Here is a 20,743-nt window from a genome sequence, read left to right on the forward strand (position 1 = left end):
TTTCAAATGCCCCCCAACCACCCTGCAGTCCCTGGGACAGGAGGTGAGGAGAACCTCCACCACAACATCCCTATCCCATTGCAACCCCATCCCCATCCTTGTCCCGGTCCCACCTCCCCTGGTCAGGTCGATGATGCCCAGGGCATGGAGTAGCTTGAGGCTGGAGCACAGCAGCAGGATGATGCCCACCATCTGCAGCCCCTGCGGGTCCCAGGGCGCCCCAGCAACAGACATCCCCCAGGCACAGAGCCCCAGCAGGCAGCTGGTCTGGCAGCAACAGACCCAGCAAGGGAGGAGGGGAGGGCAGGGGAGGAGAGACCTGCCTTGGCCCTCCCTCTTCCCGCCCAGACACCCACTCTGGGGTCCCTCAGGGCACCCAGGCTGCAGGGGAGGAGGGAGCCCACGCAACTTCCCAAGAGGCTCAGGGGTCAGCTGGCACCCCACAGCCTGGCACGGACACCCCACAGCACTCTAAAACACAGAGGGGTGCAGAACTGGCACCGATGAGTGTGTGGAGGAGACTCCGCTGCCCCTGACTCCCACCCCAACAGCAGCACGTGGTGGCAGCAACCCTGGAGCCGAGCCGTGCACAGGGACCCTCGAGCTCATTGCTCACTGTCCCCCAGGACACTGCTGTCACCCAGCCCAGGGACCAGCCCTGCTCAGAACAGCTCCCCTGCCCCATACCAAACCTGCCCTCCAGCAAGGCCCCCACCTTTGTGCACCCACAGCGTGGCACGAGGAGCTCCCTGCCGTGGAGCTGAGCCTTGTCCACCGATCACCTCCACGGACACCTGCAACCCTCACCTTCATTCTTCACCTCCTGGGGGAACATCTGCATCTCTGCACCGGCAGGTAAGTCACAGCCATGTGCAAGATCCGTGGCATGTGGAGGAACTGCAGCTGGGGGCTGCCAGCCCTGGGCACCTCACTGGCTGCTGGAGGGACATGTGCCCCACAGGGTGCTGCCTGGAGGGAGGGCAGCACGGCAGGGTGCCCAGCCTGGGTGGGGGCTCACCACAGCCCACCCAAAGCCCTGCCTTGTGGGCAGCAGGGCAGAGACCCCAGCCTGGCAACAGTGGTTATTAGAGTCTCTCCAAGCCGGTTTTCTATGCATCTCTCACCTAAAAGCTGCTTCTGATCTGACCACCCCCTGCTCCAGTGGCACAGCAAGCCCCAGGGCAGGTGCCCGTGGGGAACGAGACATTTCCCTGCATCCCTAGGAGGGGATGCTGCAACCAAGCATGGATTGCACATAGGACCTCCTGCTACCTACCCTCTGGGGATGACCCCACAGAGACCTGGCCAAAGCAGCTTTGTTCCCACCTGTGCCCAGCTGGGGTCTAATCCTGCCCCTCACAGGGAAGACGTGAAGGAGACCCCGTTGAGCTCTCACAGCACCCTGCAGCCCAACACAACCCTGTGCTAGAAAGCCCCAGACCAGCTCCAAGCCAACCTCCCCCACTGGACTCAGGTTTTGTCCTCCACCAGCACTGCAGGGCTGCAAAGAAGGGCTGTCCCAACAGGTTCCCTTGCTCTTTAGCTTTATTGCTTTTACTCCAGCCTGTGATTTTCTCACCTCCCTGTGGCTGAGTGATCTCCCTGCCCCTCCATCCTCTAGCTCAGAGCCCATTTCTGGAGCAGGATGCAGCAGGGTGAGGTCCTTGCTCTATGTCCAGCTGGATCCCCTTACTCCCCTCTCCAGGCACATCAGCAACAGAAAGAGCAAGCCAGGCCAGAGGGAATTGGGAGGGAAGCAATGTGAAAAGTGATTAACATGAGGCCGGAGGGAGAAGAGATTCAACAAGCTAATTACATCTGGCTGGGCTGAACGTGACACCACAGAGCAGCAGAGCCAGCGGGGTGTATGCTGCAGGTGCCGTGGTCCTTGGAAAGTTGGTGCTGGGAGAGCTGCCCTGCCCTGGCCCCAGCTATGGGGGTCATGGCCAAGGGGACCCAGGAACAAGTCCCCTTCTCCCCTAGCTTCACTCCCTCCAGGCAGAACAAGACAGTGCAGCCCATCCTATGTCCATGGTGATGACCAGAGCTGATGCCCCTGGGTGCGAAGCATGTGGAAGATGCTCCACAGAGGGGAGCATAAGATCCCCAGGAGACTTTCTTCTTCAAGACCCCAATGCTGGCAGGATGCAGCCCAGCTACCGCATGCCTGAGAGTGTAAGGCTATGCCAGGATCCAAACTCTCTGCCCCTTCCCCTCCCTGCTTTGCAAGTCCTCACCATGAGCCATCAGTTTTCTCCTGATTCAGCCACCAGACCCTGCCCAGCCCTAAAGCCAGTTGAAAACCCTACCAGTCCTTGGAAAAGAAAAAGCAAGGGTTAAACCCACTGCGCTTGGTGAAATCTCTGGTGCATCCCAGCCCAGGGATCAAAACTTCAACCTGGAGCACCTACAGCTGTCACAGGCTGGATTTCAGTGCTCCAAGATCCACACCACCTGTAGCCAGCTTGCCTTGACCTCTCAGGTCTGTCAGAACTGCCAGGCTGGATGATGCCCTGAGCCCAGTGACCCCTGGCACTGTGCCCCAAAGGGCTGGTCCTTCCTGCAGCCAAGTCTCCTTGCTCCTGCCAAAGGGGTTCCTGGAAAGCAAGAGTGAAGCTGGGCTTGGCACAGGGCTTCAACTCTCACCAGCACCACGGAGACACTCATTTTCTCCCCTCTCTGGAGGGACCCTTGCCTTGAGCTAGGTACCAGGAGGAGGCCATGCTGCTTGCTGCCACCACCTTCCTGCCTGGCATTCTTTGGTATGCTGGTGGCACCCAGGAAGCTGCTGCTCCCCCCTGTTTCTCCCCAGACTCTGCAGGGGTTTGGCACCCTCCCCAGCCCTGCTTCCTCCTCCACATCCTCAGCTCTGGGGCAACAGCAGCAGTGCCCTGGGGAAGGTAGGGGCCAGCGCAACCCATGTCAGGGGCTCTCCAAGACACCCCCAGTCCTGCCCGCCCCACAAAAAGACCCTGACCCGGCCAAGGTAGGGACAGTCCTGCCAGCCCCGGGCAGGCTGCAGTTATCCTGCCGATAGCAATCTGCAGCTTCATCTAATATTCATCTGAGGCTGGGCTAGCGGGTGGCTCTCCCGCCTTTTAACTCTGCCCACCCCTCCTCCCAGCCAGGACCAATTGCTCTCTGCTGAATTATTGATGCTGCACTTCAGGAGCCAAAATCAATAGTGTTTCTCTTCGCCTGCCCCCTCCTAAGCGCTTGGCTGAAGTGGGCTCTTGGTGGGGGACTGGGAGACCCATGGACAGCTCGGCAGTGCTCGGGTGGCTCTGCTGGGAGATGTTTGGGGCTGGAGACAGGCAGCGGTGGAGGGGTGACATGGCCTGTCAGTGATTAACCAGCTGGTAAACAGCACCAGCTCCAGAATCAATGGCCCCTGGAGCAGAGCACACCCATGGGAGATGCTGCCAGACAGCCGCTCTGGCTGTTAACACAAAGGCTGTAGCGGGGTCCAAGGAGGGACAGTGCCAAGGGGACAGGGCGAGGGGGTACAGACAACCAGTGCTCCTGTCCAAGCCCTTGCTCAGAGGAGGCCCAGCTCCAGATGGAGGACAGGCTGCCTGGGGCCTCATCCAGCTGAGTTTGGAAATCCACCAAGCCTGGAGTTCCCCTGTGTCGTCCCACTCCCCTCCATGGGGCAGATGGGGTCTCACTGAAAGATGCTCCCATTGAATCCTTCCCCAGGGCTGGGACATTTTTCTGGTCTCCTCTGGAGATGCTCCATTCCCAGCCCATCACTGTGGCGGCACAACACTTCCCAGCACCCAGGGACACCACCAGCACGGCCTGGGCAGACAGACAGCCACAGGCAGGGGGCCGGCAGGGATGGGGCAGGGAGAATGCAGGGTGGCAGCCGGAGCAGGGGAAGCACAGCAGGCTGTATCGATGGCTCCGAGTGGGTGGTGGGGCCCCGTGTCCATTAGCAGATCTGAGCCATTAGTGTACGGTTTCAGGCTCTTTGTGGTCCCTGGGCTGTCACTGCTCGCCCAGGCACAGCTGGTAAACAACCCCCGCCGGGGACCCAGCATTTCACAGCTCCAGACACAGCCTGAGACTTTCCCCAGAGAGCAAAGTCTCCTACCTGCTGCCTCCCAAGCAAGGGGGGCGACCCATGCAACAGCATCTCACCCCCATCCCAACACAGAGCTGCTCACCTGCAGGACTCCCCGTATGGTGCGCAGGGCTCAGCTTAACCTCAGCCAAATTCTGCCCCTTCAGCAACACATTTCCCTCTCTTCCAGGCACCTTTTGTGATGAGAGCAGTTGCTGCCCATCTGGGTCACCTGGGTCTCAGTCCCACTGCCACAGCTGTGGTGAATCTCCATCCAGGCCAGAGGGACCCACATCTCCCCACCATGGGGATGCAGGTGGAGTGGGACAGGGCAAGCTGTGCCTCCCCACCCTGCACAGTGACACCATGTGCTCCTGGGGTTGAGAGACAACTGGCAGCAAGGCCCCCTTCACTGGAGACAAGCATGCCACCATCCATCCCAGTCTCCTCTGAAGGGGAGCAGGCTGACAGGGACAAGGCTGGACACAGGACACCCCATCTCCAACCTCCTGCCCTGGCCCAGGCCAGAGTAAAATCACTTGCAAGGGGGCAAGGAGTATGCCCCAGGGGACGGAGGAGCATGGCCCAGGCAAGGAGCAGCCACACAGGCCAAGGGGGGCCCTGCCTTGTCCTGCACCCCTCAGCAGGATTGCTGCAGGGGCCAGAGGGCTCTCTGCCTCCCCCCTCTCCACCGTCGCTGGGAGCCAGCATGCTGCAGAGCAGCTGCAATCAATGCCACCGACTTCGGTCCAAAGCTTTGGGCAGCTGCACGGGGAAGCAAAAGCACACGCAAGGGGGGAAAGCAGGGTCTGGGGGAGGCACCTCCCAGATCGTCAGCAGAACTGGGGAGGGAGGGTTTAACCTGGGCACAGTCAGTGTGCCCCCCCTCCAGGGCTCACAGGCAGGATGCGTGGCAGTTAGTTCAGCCCTGCCTCAGTTTCCCTCCTGGCATGATCCAGGCAGCAGCACTGCCACTGGAGCACAAGGACAAAGCAAGCAGTTAAGCAGCAATGGAAGCTTCCACCCACCATGCTTTCCTGTCCCACTAGCAGGTTCGCAGGACCAGAGGGAGAGATCCCCCCTCCCAGTCTTCCCCCTCCTCCCCACCCCCAGGCACAGCTGACCACAGCTGCTGCCCAGGGGTGCCCTGGCATCATTTGTGGAGGGGAGCCGGCATTCACTGCTGCACCCAGCTTGTGCAGGAGCCAGCGCTGCAGAATCGGAGCAGAGCATCCTGGAGCATCAGTGAACCAGGCAAACTGCCCGTCACCTCCTCACCCTGTGTGTGCCCCAACACCCGGGGCTGGGCAGGCTGTAGCATCCTTCAGATGGGCATCTGCAGGCATGGGCAGGGTCTGGGCAGGGCTGGGGGACCTTTCTCACAACCATCACCCCTGGGAGTCTAGGGAGCACCTGGACAAGTGGTCCTGACCTCCATCCCACCACACAGAGTCTCTTGAGTGGATCTGGGCTCTGCCAAGCATGCCCCACACGCGCCATCAGCACCTTACATGGCCCATCACCATCCGGGCAGCACCCCCTGTGTCCCCCCACCCTGCCCAAGGGCCACAGGGGGCCCTGGGGAGAGCCAGGAGCAGGAAGCGCAGCAGGCACCCAACCTGCCCAGGCCTGGCTCCTCTGCAGGCTGGTGCATGTTCAGGGTGAGGTGACCACGGTCCCTGGGGACACCTTGCTCCTGTAGAGGTGCTGGAAAACACCCTGGTGCCCACTTGCATGCTCACACACAGTCACAGCCCACAGCACCCCAGCACACATCAAAGTCACCACTGTGCAGCAGACACCCTGCCAGTCCTGTCCCCTCCCCATGTCCCCAGCCACTGGGACCTTGCACGCAGCAGGCAGGACACCCTGCTCCTTCTTCCTACTCCCCTACAAGCAGCAGACAGACACCATGTCCCAGGACTCTCCCGTGAATGCAGCAGCCTCAGAGCATCCTTGGGGCAGCTCTAGACACCCACCGCCTGCCCCGCCGTGTCCCCAGAGGAGCCAGCACCGCCCACGCCCGTTACCTTCCAAGGACACGGGCTCGAAGAGGCCAAACTGCTCCAGCACCTTGACGAAGAGGACCAAGACCACCAGCACCGCGATCATCTCAAGGCCTTCCAGGTTCATGGTGGGGGTGTCTCATGGCCCTACACCCTCCCACCCCCTCCCCACCACAGTCGTGCAGCCCCCTCACCCCAGCGCCATGGCCGCTGGACCACGCATCCCCAGGGACCCCTGCTTCTGTCCCCAAGGGGGGACTGGCTGTCACCCCTCTACTTGGGGGGGGCTGTCATCAGCTGTGGACAAGCAAGGGCTCAGCACAGGGCTGTGGCAGGCAGCTAGAGGAGCCCCAGCTGAGAGCCCAGGCAGAGCACGGCCGTGCCTGCGAGTAAGAGCGGAGAGAGGCCAAGTGGAGGGAGGCGTGGGGGGGGTGGCGGGGATGGGGGAGCTGGGGGGGGAAAGAAGGCATGCCCTCCCATTCCAATGACACCACCTCCATCGATTTGCTTAATGCAGTTGCTAAGGAAACGGGCCACAGATATTAAAAGGCACTCCGTTCCCAGGGGGGTACATGGGGAGGGACAGGACGCTGGGCACTGGCTAAACATCCAGGATGGAATGACTCAGACTTGTCCTCTGCGCCCCACAGGCATGACTGCCCCATGGGGACCACCACGGCTGAGCACCCCAAGGTCCCCACAAACCTCTCCTGGGGAGGGTCTGGGGCAACAGGTCCAGCTGCCCCATTTCCAAGCAGGCAGATGGGTCAGGCCATCCCGCTGAGAGCCAAGGGGGGCCGGGAAGCAGGGCTGGGCCGGGAGCGGAGGCTGTGATGCAGGATGCCTGAGACACTGCCAGACCTGCAGGCAGTGCAGCAATAGGCAGGAGAGGAGGGTACACAGGGGCTGGGAACCCAGCAGGACCAAGGGACCCAGTCAAGGTCACGCAGCAGCTGGAGGCAGAGGGCAAACACAGGCGTCCGCATGCCTGGGGCACACATCCACGCACAGCTAACGGGGCTATATTTAGCTCCTATGGTTTTTTTTAAAACAGCATCCCAGCCCTTGCCTGGCTGCTCGATCACAGGCCACAGGGACAACCTGGGAGCCAGGTGCCCCACCGGTCCCTGCCCCATCACCAGGGCTCAGCACCCTTTGGGGTGCACAGCTTTCCCTGGGGATGCCTCTGGCACTGCCCATCCCCAGGTGGGCAAGTCCCACATGGGGCATGATGCAAGACCAGTCCAAACTCGGCACCAGTGTGGCAGGAAGGGAGCAGGGCTGCCCCCATACTATTGCTGTCCCCCACCCTGCCCTGTCCCCTCCAGAAGCAAGGCTGGCTGCCCCAGGTGCAGCTGGGGTGGTTCCAGGACCCTCCTGTCCCCACAAAGGGCCCTGCAGACAGGACCGGGGCAGAAAGTTCCTTTTCCTCCCTGTTGTCTTTGTGCTGGGGCAGGGGTAAATATGTCACCAAGGGGAAGAAACATCACCCTGGGACACCTACGGGGGAAAAGGGTGGGAGAGGTGCTGGCTGACGCTGGCAAGAGCTCCCAGCAGGGCTGCCCCACACCAGCCCCCAGGCCCCCATTCCCAGCCTAGGAGGCTGCAGGTTTGTCCCCTGGCAGGGGATGGAGAGGGCTGGTGGCTCAGTCCCAGGTCATGTCATGGCTTGGCTATCTAGTGGCTCCTTGCCACCAGGCTCAGCATCTTCTGCCTGCCTGGGGCGTGCTCACAAGGCTGTGATGCCAGCAGAAGGTGCCAGCGATGCATCAGAGGCGGCTTGGGGAGAGAGCTGTAAGTCCTCCCTGGGGAAACATCCCTCAGGCTGGAAGTTTTCAGACCTGACATTTCCTTTTCTTGGAAAGAGGTGAGTTTCCAGGCACTGAGCCTGGATTTCACCTGGCTGGCTCCCAGCTTTGCCCCCGAGCGACAGGGTGACACAGACCTGTTGCACTCCAGAAGGAAGTTTCCCACTGACATCAACTGCATTTTTAAAGCCATTTTTCTTGCTGAGCCCCAGCTGCAATCCATCCTCTCCTCAAGCATCCAGCTGCTCCCAGGGCCGATGCCTGTTCCACACGCCATGGAGCTATTTATGCAATCTAATCTTGGCCAGACACAGCGGTAGAGGAGCCCTTCCAGCCTGAGCCAGGACTTGTCCCAGCAAAGAGGGTTTGGGGCAGCCCCTCTGCAAAGCGAACCTGCTCAGCCCATGTGAGCAGACCGTCATCAGCACCTAGCATGTCTCTACCAGCGTTGTGGGATGCTGGGGCCAAAGGGTGCAGCAGCAGGTCAGCCACCAAGTGACAGCTTCCCCACCTGCCGTCATGCCTGTCCTGTCCCAGCCGGCCTCCCCGGCGGAGCAGCAATACATCACCCGCTGGCCAGTATGTCAGGATTATTCATTTCCACGCTGGAGCCATTAATAAAAGCCCTCCACTGTTCACTGCCAGCACAACACACGATCCCACCAGGATCAGCACAGGCACCCGGTGCCAGTCCCATGTCCCAGCGCCACACACCATGCCAGAGTCCAGCTCCCAACACTCGCAAAGTCACCAGGGTTTCTTGCCCAGAGCACATTCCCTCCCACTGAGGGTAGCTCCAGACAGGCTGGGGGTGTCAGGGGACCACCTCCTCAGCTCTCCCAGGTCCCAAGGGATGCTTCTCCAGCTGGACCTGCCCTCAGGATGGAGGAGACACACAGAACCCCACATGGGGCTCACTCATGCAGCTGCCTGCAAAGGATGCTCGAAAGGCCATCCGAAACATAAACACCCCATGAGAAGTGGGACAGGGCTTTGCCCCCCGTCCCACACCAAGGGGCATCACTCCCAGGGGTGGCTCCTCGCCCCTGCAGCCAGCCAGCCTTTGGCCATGCCACGGGAAGAGCCATGAGGCCCTGGCTGAGCCATTCAGGGAGAGGTCACGCAGATGGATGGAGAAACGTACGCCCTGGGCAGGAGACACCCTGCACATCCCCAGACACATGGTGCTGGTGCCACCTCTCCTGCCTGCTCCTCTCCTTGGGGGTCTCACCCTGCAAAGCCCCCAGCACACACATCCCACTGCAGCATGGCTCGGAGAGACTCTTCACCGGGACCCCAGGACCCCTACCACATCCCAGAGCTCCCCAACACACCAGCTGAGGAGCAAAGATGTAGGTCATGCCCAAAGGGACCAAGAGCCCCAAAATGCAGGTTGAGTCCCCAGCACCGGCACCGGGCACCCCCACAGTGGGGGAGGCACTGCGGACCCCATCTGCATCCACATCCCGCAGCAAGGGGCAGCGGTACCCAGACACCAGCAGCATGGCAGAGCTGGATAACCCCGGAGCAGCCCTGGGCAGTGTCGTGGCTTGGCCATGGCTGCCACTGGCTGCTCTCCCACATGGTGGAGCAGGACTAGGGCCAGGAGAAACAAATAAAGTGACTGAGGAGAAGATCGAGGTGTCCCAGAGAGGGGGTCTCCCATCCCGCTCTCCGACACCAAGCGCCCGGCTTTCCTCGCCACCTGGCTTGTGGAAGGGACAGGACAGGCCAGCATCACCCTGTCCCCCCATGTCCCCAACCCCGTACCTTCAATGCCGCTGATGATTTTGAAGCAGCGGGTGGTGAACCAATAGGAGATGAGAAGGAGGATGGCAATCAGGGAGGCGTAGAGCAGGCTGTCGTTGTGCAGGGATGTCCTCTCCATGGCTCCATCCCCTGTGCCTGCTCGCGCCCCCTGCCCAGTCCTGCCACGCTATCTGGGGCAGCCCTGTCCCGGCCCGCCGGAGGAGCCGGCCACCACGGGCAGGGAGGCGGGGGGCCGCACGGGCAGGCAGGCAAGTAATTGGGAGCATTGTGTGAGAGCCAGGCTCCCAAACCAATTACCTTAATTGTGCTCAGGCAGCACATGGCAAACAGTTAAAAATAACCCTCCCGGCCCGGGGGGAGAGTGGCACCATCAGCCAGGGGAAGGAAGCAGGGGGCAGAGAACAGATGGGGCTCGCTACACATGTGGCTGCATCTCCATGCCATGGGGCCAGCAAGGCACTGCCACAGCCTGATGGCTGCTCTGAGTTCACTGATGACCCCGGGACCTTCACAGCTCAGCCCCTCGCTGCCACCCCACAGGAGGAGCTGGGAGTCCTGGAAATGGGGCCCTCCAGGGAATGGTGCTGCAGCCCAGGATTGGTGGATGCCAGGATCTCCACCGAGATGCCTGTGCCTGTCCTTGCTCCAGACACCGGGCCTTGAGGGAAGGTGTCTCTGCAGCCCTGCTGGCTCAGAGAGCTGGGTCGGGCAGAGAGGTGCTGGCATCTCATTCCCTGTGCCCCAGCACAGCACCTCCCAGGGATGCCTGGGATCAGCATCCACTTTTCTCAGCTTGGAGTCAGAGCCGACCAGCCCGGTTCCTGCTCTGCAATGCCAGGTGCACTTGGGCAGTGCCACTGTGGGTTTGGGCACACTTCCTCACACACCCCAAACCCCACGGGATTAGCTGCACCCGTGCCTGAGACACCTCCAGTCCCTGGACCACATCGCAGCCCCATCAGCCACCTTGTGGGACACGCAGCTGGGGAAGATGCTGGACCAAAGCGTTTCACCCTGACACCTTTTTCATACAAGATGTCTCATCCCCACCTCTGCATCTACTGCCAGGGGAGGTGGCCACCCAGGTGTAGGGTGAGGAGCCCAGCATCATCCCAGCTGTGCCCATTTCAGGGCACACAACCCAGGCATTCAGGGCTCTCCTCTCCTCTCTTCTCTCTCCTGCAAGACTGGCTGCTCTGAGCATTCACAGGGGACACAGGACAGGGTGGCAAAGTGTCCCCAGCATGTACCCGTGGCTCAGTGCTGGGGAGGGCAGCAGACCCTGTAATGCTGCCCCAGGTACAGCTGCGCCAAGATGGGCAGCCCAGGTTGGCACTGAGTCCACGCTGCCTGTCCCAGCTTGGGCTGTGACAATAACAGCCGTGAAACATCCCTCACGCAGCCACCCCCGCCCCGGCTCTCTGGTGCTGGCAGCAGTGCAGCTCTGCGACCTGGCCAAAATGAACCGTTCCACCAGCCACCAGCCGGGTATAAATAAAAGTGCCCAGGAGCATGTTTTCTTGCCCAAAAAGCAGCTCCATGCCACAGGCATGCACAGGGCAACACCCACAGCCAGGTAGCTGGTACTTGTCCCCATCCTCCCAGCACTGCCAGCACCTGGGCATGGGGGACTGTCCCCTGCTGTGGGATGGGAGCAAATGGGGAGGGAGCAGGGCAGTCACCCATCACCAAGGGACCTGTCTTTTCCAGAGGGGACCATGCACCTTGACCATGGCCAGGCACTGCCCTGCCTGGGAGCCACCCCTGTGGCTGCCCCTAGGGTGCTCCTAGTTTGGTGCTGCAGGATGCCAGGGCACTATCCCCCCAAAATCTGCTATAGGACCGCTGGGCAACAGCAGAGGTGATAGTCCCTGGGCTCAGCTGGGCAGCACCTGCCCAGGCCACTTGGGCACTGTCGACCCATTGCAGGGGCCAGCCTGATGGATAGGAGCCTCTCCTTTTTTTTGGTTCTCGGGGCCATCATCCATTAGGGAGAGTTAAATTTAGGTTACAGCTGATCCCTTATTACCTTGCTGCTAATCAGAGCGCGAGCAGATTATTAATAAGCACATTAAAATATTGGCGAAATGCTATTTTTGGGAGATGAAGTCACAGTTTTAATCTGGTTAATTGATTGAGTCATTTCTCTTTCCCCCCCATCGGCGACCCGTCCTTGGCTAGCTCCCCAGGGAACCCAGCCAGGAGGGCACCCCACCCCGGGGCGCGCCTGGCCAGGCACCCAGGGCCCTCTGTGGTGAGCTCCACAGGACCTCCTTCACCTATGCAGGGAGGGCAGAGGGGCTCATTGCTCTCCAAAAGGGGCCGACGGGGGAGGACAGGGGTTGGATGGGGGCAGCATCCTGGTGACTCATGTGCCACATGGACTGAAGTGGCGGCTGGGGAGGAGGGGTTGCTGCAGAGGGGAGAAGCCTGTGCAAGCCCCACATCCCACTCCCAATCCCAGGCTCTGAGCCTTAGCAGGGCACAGAGCTGCCTGGCTCTGGATTTCACCCCACTTCAGCCTGTCCCAGAGCATGGGAGTACACCAAGGAGAGGGTGAGCAGTGGTAGCTGGTGCCCAACTACCAGCCGTACCCTCTACGCCCATCACAGCCCCATACACACCCAGCAGGGTTGCATGGGCAGCACCCCTGGGGCTGCCCAGCGCCACACATGGCCAGCCCAGAGACCCAGTCCCAGTGGGACACTCGCTACAGATCCAGCCCCACAGTGCCCAGCTGCAAAGCCAAGGACAGCAGAACAAAGACCTGCAGGACATCCTTGCAGGTGATGGGGATGGGAGCACCCCAAGGTCCCCTTCCCACCCCACTCCACGACTTGCAGCTCTGACACTCACACCCGGAGCCAGACTCAGCTGACTCATCCTCTGTCCCCTCCATGCCGGGCTAGCTGGCCCATTCCTGATGGAGCCAGCTAGCGGGGATGGACCCAGCGCTGCCTGTAGGCACACACAGCCTCTGGAGCCTGGCACGCTGCTGGGCATGGGGGACTGTGCCCCGCTGTGGGGGGACCCTCCATCGCAGGGGTCAGGTCCCCACGGGTAGGGAGGTGGCATGGCAGCTGGGCACGGCCCACAGGGCAAATACTGCTCCATGTCCCAGCCCCCTGTGCTGCGCCAAGAACATCCACAGGCTGCCCCCACCATCCTCTGGCCCCAGGGATGGGTGCAGGCCGGGGAGACCCAGGGGCTCCTCTGGGTCAGCAGGGGACAGAGCCTGGGATAATTTTTTTGGGGAGGCTGGGTCCTGGTGAAGGCGGTGCAAGTCCCAGCCCCGCTCCAAGGTGTGACAGTGCCACATTGGCCCAACAAGGCCTTCCCCATGCTCCCGGCACGGCGCATCTCTCCCCAGCACCATCGTAGCCCAGAGGGGCAGCCTCAGGATCCCCATGGGGAGGGCAACCAGCCTCCAGCATGGGGGCACAGGGACAGGGACAGAAGCAGGGCACCCAGGATCCCAGAACACACAGGCACATGACAACCCCTCCAAGATGTGTCCATTTGAGTCAGAAGGTGGCTCTGGGCTCAAACCCAGGAGAGAGGGTCCTGGCCAGCTGGCTGGGCCACAGAAGGGCTGGCAGAGGGATGCAGGTCCTGGTACGGCTGTGACAGCAAACCGGGAGCACACGGCAAGCAGCTCCAGTACCAGGTGGCATCCCAGGATACGAGCACGGGTGGATGCGGGCACCAGGGTGTGTCCCTGCCCCAGCCCGTGGGCACACCCAGGGCTTCTCCAGCCGGAGGGATGGAGGGTGCAGCCCTGGCCTCAGAGGAGGCTGATGCCTGGCATGGCAGGGAAGGGTCGGAGCAGCTGCAATTTATTTGCACAGCAGTTTTTCCACATTCCACTCTACACCAGTCCCCTCCCCATTATAATGGGGACATTATTATAATAAAACATTCCTGTCACGCCAGGTCCACAGGGGACCTTCAGGGGCTCTCGTTGACTCCCATAAGCATTTCCAGCTTTGCCCCACATGGAGACCAGTGCAACTCCTGCACCTGGAGCTGAATCGCTCAGCACTGCTCAGCACCTAAACAGCATTTCATCCCCTCCCCAAATAACCCCACAGAGCCTACCAGACAGAGACCCCCTCCCACAGAACAGAGCCCCTGTGCCCTCCAGAGCAGCACCTACCTTGGGAGAGGGTCCCGGTGACAAACTGGTAGAAGAAGCGGATCACCCGGCCCAGCTGCCTCTTGCAGCGCTGCTGGCAGTGGCTCATGGCTCCCGCTCACAGCGCTGGGGAGGGACCCAGCTGTACCCCCTCCCGGCTGGCAAACAGCCCACCAGCTCCTGCGAGCAGCAGGCGATGCCCGGGGGAGGACCGAGCCTTCCTCGCCTGTAGCAAGCCTGCGGGCATCGGCGGCAGGTCCAGCCCAGTGGAGAGGGCACAGGCAGTGTCTGGTAGCGCGGCAGCCGCCAGGCCCCGCTCCCAGGAGGCAGGCAGCCAGCTGGGAAGTTTTGTGCTGGGATGCTCCTGTGCAGGCTGGCTGCAATCCAGAGGGGCCGGGGGACTAGTGGCGATGCCCCTCCCAGGGCTTAGGCTCACAAAAGCTGACCGCAGGCTCAGAGAGGGAGCGAGGTGCCCGAGCGATCCCCCTAGTGCCGTGCCAGCCCACCAGCCCCCTCCGTGCAGCAAAGTTGCAGGAAGAGGTGGGGAGTAGTGGCAGGGGGATGCTCAGGGCTGGGGAGCCCAGCAGTGCCAGCCAGCTCTTCGGGAGAGGCAGATGGATGTCTCCCTGGTTGGCAGAGCCTCGGGTTGCCCCTGGCTCCAGGTCCGCCCCTTGCCACCAGCTCGACCCGGCACTTCACGCCCCGGCTGGCCGGGAACCAGAGGCAGGTTGGTATGGCAACCCGCAGACTCCACAGGTGCCGCTGACCAATGAGGCACTGCTGCATCCCAGGGCCGCCTCTCTCCAAGAGCAGGGAAGAATGCTCCTTCCGGAGGGGAGCCGGCACCCAGAGCATCCTGCATCCTTGGGCATCAGCCCTCTGCTTCCACTACAGAGCGCTGTGAGCATCCTGCACCCCCAGGCATCAATTATCTGTTCCAGTCAGCCAGCGCTGTGTGTGTCCTGCATCCCCGGCCATCAACAATCCAGTGCTGCAAGTGTCCTGCATCCCTGTGGCAACAGCGCTCCAGCACTGCAAGCATCCTGCATCCCCGAGCATCAGCCCTCCAGCACGGTGAGCATTCTGCATCCCGGGCATCCATTCCCACCGGCTCCACACAGGGGAGGAGACAAGGATCCGTGCAAGGACGGGAGGAACAGGAGACAGACTCCCAGTCCCAGACCACCCAGGCTGAGAGCTGCTCCCTCCAAAGCTCAGCCTGGCAGTGAGTTGCTAGCTTGCACAGTATGTCAGAGCCAGAAGAGAGTCTGGCGCATGGCGGTGGTGGGATTTCCCTGCTCCAGAGCCAGCCTGAGATGCTCTGTGCCGAATTAAGACAACATCCCTTCCCCAAGTCTCATTTTCCCAGCTGCAGTTCCCTCTCTACATCGCATCCACACCCCACACCAGCAGGTTCTCTCAGTTCTGCATCCATCTAGGCTCTATTATCTCATAAGCTTCATCTCTTATTAATGGGGGAGGAAGCGAACAAAAAGGGACCTGATGGAAATTATAGCTTCTTCTCCCTCAGGGACGGGAAAGGGGGTGCAGGCATTATCCAGCCAGTAAAAGTCCGCCTGCCCAGTCCCTACCAATGCCTCAACAAGGAGCCCCAAAGGAAGGGGCAGGAGCACCCTCAGGGGTTGGTACGGGGTAGCCTCACCCCTTGGTCCCTAAAAGAAGGGCCATCCCCTCCAAACCAAGCCATCCCTGTCTGTTATGCTGGCTATGACCTGGCCCCCGACAGTGACCCACACACACCCCATGGTGGACAGTGTCCCAGGGTGGTGGGGGGACAGGCACCAGGGGATGCTGCACTGGTCACTGCAGGACTGAGCCAGGTCTGGAGACACACTACAGCAAGGCACAACACAGCACAGTGGGGACTCGCCACCCTACAATAATACACCCACAAAGCCCCGGGCCAGAGAAAGGCTGCAAGGGACATTGACCCCACAGAGGAAAGGGGCCAGCCCAGGCCAGCCAAGGCAGAGCAGGAAGCTCAGCAGACACAGAGGCACAGATGTAAGGACAGCCTGTGAATGCCGCACCCTGACCGAACCTACACCCTGTGGACCACTCATCCTCAGCCAAAAGCTCAGAAATTTGGGGACTGCCAGCAGTGCACAGTCCCCCCCTGCCACCTTCTGGGGATAGGTTAGGGGTTTAGGATCCTCATCTATAAAGATAACTCCATGCAACTCCTAGATAACTACAATATCCAGGAGCCCTGCTCCTGGCTCAGACCCACAACACAAACACACTGGGACAGTTTCTTGCAACGATCAGATCCCCTGAGCTGTGTGATACAAAGCCAAATCCTGCAAACACAGAGCTCCCCCCTGCTGGGAGAGAGGGACAGCTCCACAGCATCACCGTGGGGACCTGCCAGCACAACTCAGCCCAAGGCAGTCGCAGCATCCTAAAAGCCACTGGGATGCGGGAGAGGTGGCATAACAGCCACAGGAGGGTGCCAGAGCCCACAGGACGTGACAGCAAACAACGTTTGCAGATTCATCCCAAAACCACAATCCAGCCACTTGGAAGCCAGATCCCACTTGGCTGGGAAAGCTGCTCCATCCCAGCATGTCCCGGCAGGCAGGCAGGAGATGCATGTGTCATCCTGTGCACCCTGGTCACGATAGCCATGTGGGACAGGGGAGCTCATGTTCCCACACCCATCAGCTTGTGTAGTCCATCCCATGTCAACCTGCAGGGACATGGTGGGAGAGAAGAGCCCAGCACCAATGTCACCTACCCCACCTCCAGGCTTGGCTATTCACCAGGATCCCCAGGTGCTACAACCAGTCCAAAATTGAAGAGCGATTTACAGAGCATCACCCCTCTGGGCTGGCCCATGGCTCTCCAGAAAGGCCACTATGCACTGACACAGACCCAAAATCTCATGGGGACCACCTGGGCTGAGCCAGGGGCTGTCCTTTCCCCCTGCACCCAGCAACCTGCAGCAGGTATTTTGCAAGGATGGTGCACTGCACAGAGACATGAGCTTGCTCCCATCCCAAGGCTCCCTCCGAGCACATGCTCCCCAGGCAGGCACCAGGGACTGCACATCTTGCCCTTGCAGAAGGGCAACAAAGCCACTCGGTCACTGTCCCACCTCCTCCCTGACAAGACAAGACAAGCAGGAATCCAGCAGAAATCAAGCAAGCCGCAAAGCAGGGCTGTTGAGCCCACCCTTACACCACCTTTCCTGCTGACGATGTCACCTGGGTTGCAGGCACCACAGGTGCCACTGCAGGGTGCATGCCGCCAGCCTCCCATCTTGCTGCCCACCCTGGGGTTCTCCCAAACTTGCTTCCCCAACGAGGAGGTCAGTGGTCCCCCAGCCCCTGCCCCATCCTCAGGGGAACTCCAGTCCCCACAGTGCCTCACACAGCAAAGGACATCATATCCCAAAGGGATATTTTGAGCCAGCCTGTGCCCCCAGAGCATCTGTGTCTAAGAGGACACAGCATCGCTGGAGCTGTGCGATGGAGAGGAGGAAGAACACAGCTCCAGGCTCTGCTTCCAGCTCTGTTCCCCCCATGTGCTCTGGCAAGGGCAGCTGCTGCCCCACACCTCCCAGTGCCGAGCCTGCACTGGGCCCCGCTGCCTGCTGTCGGGTGTAAAGGGCAAATTCAGGGAGACTGGAGACCAACACTGCCCACCGCTTCCCTGACCCAAATCCCTGCCGCTTGCCTGCGGGCTGTGCCGGGGCACCTCCGCCTTGGACGCACAGGAGCCCCGGATGACCGGTGCAGCCCACGCGACCCACGCACGGTGTCACGGTCCCCGCGGTGCCCCGGGCGGGCCCACGGTGTGCGCGTGCCGCGGTGCCGTTGCTGCCGCCTGACGCTAAGAGGAGCCCCGGTACAGCACAGCGGCAGCGGCGGGGCCACCGGGAGGTGAGCCGGGGACATGGTTCATTCAGACGTCTGCGGCGGCTGATGGCACACGGGGGACTGGAGGGGACACGTGCGGTTGTGTCGGAGCGCGCAGCAAGCGTGGCCACCTGAGGAAGGCCATGCACGCGTGTTCAAGGACACACGGGAACCGTGACAGCCACCCGTGCACAGCCACCACGATCCGCTGGCGCTCCTTTGCATGCTGAAGGGACAGTGACAGCACCACTGTGGAGGGGGACACAACACAGCTGTCCACACCAGAGCCATTGCTTCCTTCCTTTGCTCAGGTCCTCTTCTCCTGAGATGGTTTCTTGGCAGACACATCCTTCCTATGCCACCAGCATCTGGGCTGGTACCTGCCACGGGCGCGCTGGGGGCAGGGAGCACCAGGGGAATTCACACTGGTTCCTGACCATGAAATATTCATTAGCGCAGCCGCAAAGAGAATGGGGAAAAGAAAAGATAAACAGAAGCAGGGGAGCAGACACAATGCTTGCAGGTGGCTCAGCACGGCACAGACAAGCCCCCTGGGTGGCTGGAACAAGGTCTTCAGGGCTGGCACTTGTCTGTGGGTCCCCTGGTGCCCGTTCAAGCTCATCCCACTGTCACAGGTGTTGTGGGCATGTGAATCACCCTGGAAAATGCAAGCAGAAGACAGCCACCCTTGCAGACAACCACACGCTTGTGTGCACACCCAGCATGGGCAGGGACACCCTGGGACATCCCCAAGGGGCACCATGCTGGGCTGGTGCTGGGGGGGCCATTCCTGCCTGTGCCAGCCCTGGATGGTGCCTGGGCTTCAAAGTATTTCAGCCTGGGCTACACACCCCAGGGGCAGGACCAGAGCAGGGCTCCAGCCCAGGGCCACCCTGACCAGGGCACCTGGGGGCTCACTGAAGTCATCCTGGGGCTGGCAGAGGGCAGACCCCTACAACAGCATCTGCCAACATCTCCCTCAAGGAGGAAGGGCAATCAGGGTGGGAAGGATGCAGGGCACCCTGCAGCCCTGTGCCAGGCCTCAAGCCACCACTCAGGCCCGCAGGGACTGGGCAGATGCCGTGTTCTCTCTGTACCCTAAATCCAGCTGTCACCTTTTCGGGGAGATGGAGGGCATACACATCCCACCAATACCAGACCCACGGCTGCTTGGTGGGAACAGGGCAGCCCCTGGCTGGAGGGAGGGCTCAGCAAGACTCACCCCAGAGCCAGGGCACATCTAGGGATGAGGAGGGGGGCATCCTGGCAGCCAGGACTGCAGGAGCCATGAGTTCCTGGTCCCAGACACACCACACGTTGGGGAAGGTGGCTCCGTGGGAGCCAAACACCGCTGCCATCCGCAGAGAAAAGCTCCATACAGCCAGGCCTGCGTGCGGGTCCCCACTGCTGCTCCTGGCTCCTTCCAGCCCTGGGGACCCACAGCCTCCTGGACTCAGGGAAGTGCTGAAAACACAATGCCAGAGAAAATAAATAAGGCAGCTAATGAGGTAATTTGCATAGCTATTAGCAGGCAGGATTTGCAGCGGCTCAGACATGGGATGTGCTGTCAGGTGTGCAGCCCGGAGGTTCTGCTGGTGCTTGCCGAGGGAAACACAGAACAACCGTGCTGCATGGGCCCACCGCAGGTGCCCACCACCCCACTGGTGGGGGAGGCAAGGGGGACTGGAGCAAGGAGGTGGAAGGAAAGCTCAGAGCAGGACAGGCAGCCTGGGAGGCACAATGTACTTTAACCATAAGCCCGCAGTGCCTTCAGCCATAGGCTCCAGGGTTTGGCCCTGTGATGTACAAAGCCTCGGGCAGCACATGGCTCCTGCCTTGCTGAGGTGCAGAAAGCATCCATGAACAGGTACTCTTGTGAAGGCCAAGAGAGAGCTGCTGGCAGCCCAGGCTGCCTCACAGAGCAGCCCTGCCGTGGCACAGCCATCAGGCTCCACGTGCCTCCTCATCATCCAAAGCCAGCTACAACTCCCTGCATCCCTTACCTCCTCTTGCTCCCTTGTGAACCTGGCCCAAAACACACCCCAGGACAAGCACAAATCCTTTCTTACCTCACCCTGGCTGCCAGCAAACCCATCTTGCTCTGACTCCCAGCAGAAGGTACAATTTTGAGGTGTATGAAGACCAACAGCAGCACCAGCTCTGCATTATGGCTGGGTCAGGAATCGCCACACCATGCCAGGCAGGAGGGCACTGGCCATCCCAGTACCTCCAGGGATGCAGGGGCAACACACCTGCAACCTGTGACACTGCTGGATCCCCAACCTGCTCTGCCAGGATAAAAGCTCCATAAATAGGCCATGTGATGGAGAGAGGTGGCGTGCAGGGCCACCCTCCCCTGAGCTGCCAGGGCACGTCTGGCTTTGATCACAAACCTGCGACGACAGCTCGGCTCATTCTCAGCCGATGGATCTTGTTAAAAAATGCATGTGATGTGATCCGTCTGCTCGGGAAGGCACTGCCAGGGAAGGAGCCCAGCCCAACACTGTGCATCGGTCCCGCAGTGCCGACCTGCCAGCAGCCAGCACGCAGTGGGCAATGAGGCAGCAGCCTGGCTCTGGTGGCACTGGCCTGGGGATGAGGACATGCCCCAGCCAGCAGACTGAGCCCAGCACCAGGCTCCGAAGGACCCCTGCAATGCAGGGAAAGGATGGGGGCACCCCCATCATCTGATGGCCGAAACAAGCAGAAAGACCCTGCTTGTTGGTGGTTGGTTGGACAGTCAGACGTACGCTTCACCAGCAATTTGGGTGGTGGGTGGTGGGCAACGACTGGGGCCAGAGCCCCCCAAGGATCATCCTGGTACATCCATCACTGCCTGTGATGGCCCCCAGCTCTCCAGGTTATGCTGAGGCACTAACTCCTCCCAAGTTGTATTTTTTTAAGTCAGTTCTGCTAAATATTTCAGGGATTTACACAGAAAAGCTCTCTGTGCTCAGCAGCAAGACACCCCCGCCTGCCAGGGCATGAATAATTCATCGCCCCCACGAGTAGGGTAGCAATGGTGGGGAGGAGGGGACACGTCAGGAGGGACAGGCTCCCATCCAGGCTCCTGGGGT

The 20,743-nt window shown here is 60.9% G+C and overlaps 1 protein-coding gene across 6 annotated transcripts in view; it reads right to left on the reverse strand.

Annotated features, from left to right (window-relative positions):
* The window catches only part of KCNIP2 (potassium voltage-gated channel interacting protein 2), a 46,504-nt gene that overhangs the window by 11,738 nt on the left and 14,023 nt on the right, over positions 1-20,743 (reverse strand). For 2 of the 6 annotated variants that reach the window (XM_055721137.1, XM_027799611.2), the window contains exon 1: positions 114-349. The exons of 2 other annotated variants lie outside the window; for them this stretch is intronic. In XM_055721137.1, the coding sequence (XP_055577112.1) occupies positions 114-234 (121 nt within the window). In that variant the 5' untranslated portion in view covers positions 235-349. Of the gene's footprint in view, positions 1-113; positions 350-6,096; positions 6,229-13,806; positions 14,025-20,743 lie in introns of those variants that run through there. 2 more of the 6 variants (XM_055721135.1, XM_005435147.3) reach the window with 2 other exon arrangements.

Source organism: Falco cherrug, chromosome 9 (assembly GCF_023634085.1).
Source record: "Falco cherrug isolate bFalChe1 chromosome 9, bFalChe1.pri, whole genome shotgun sequence".
Lineage (NCBI taxonomy): Eukaryota > Metazoa > Chordata > Aves > Falconiformes > Falconidae > Falco > Falco cherrug.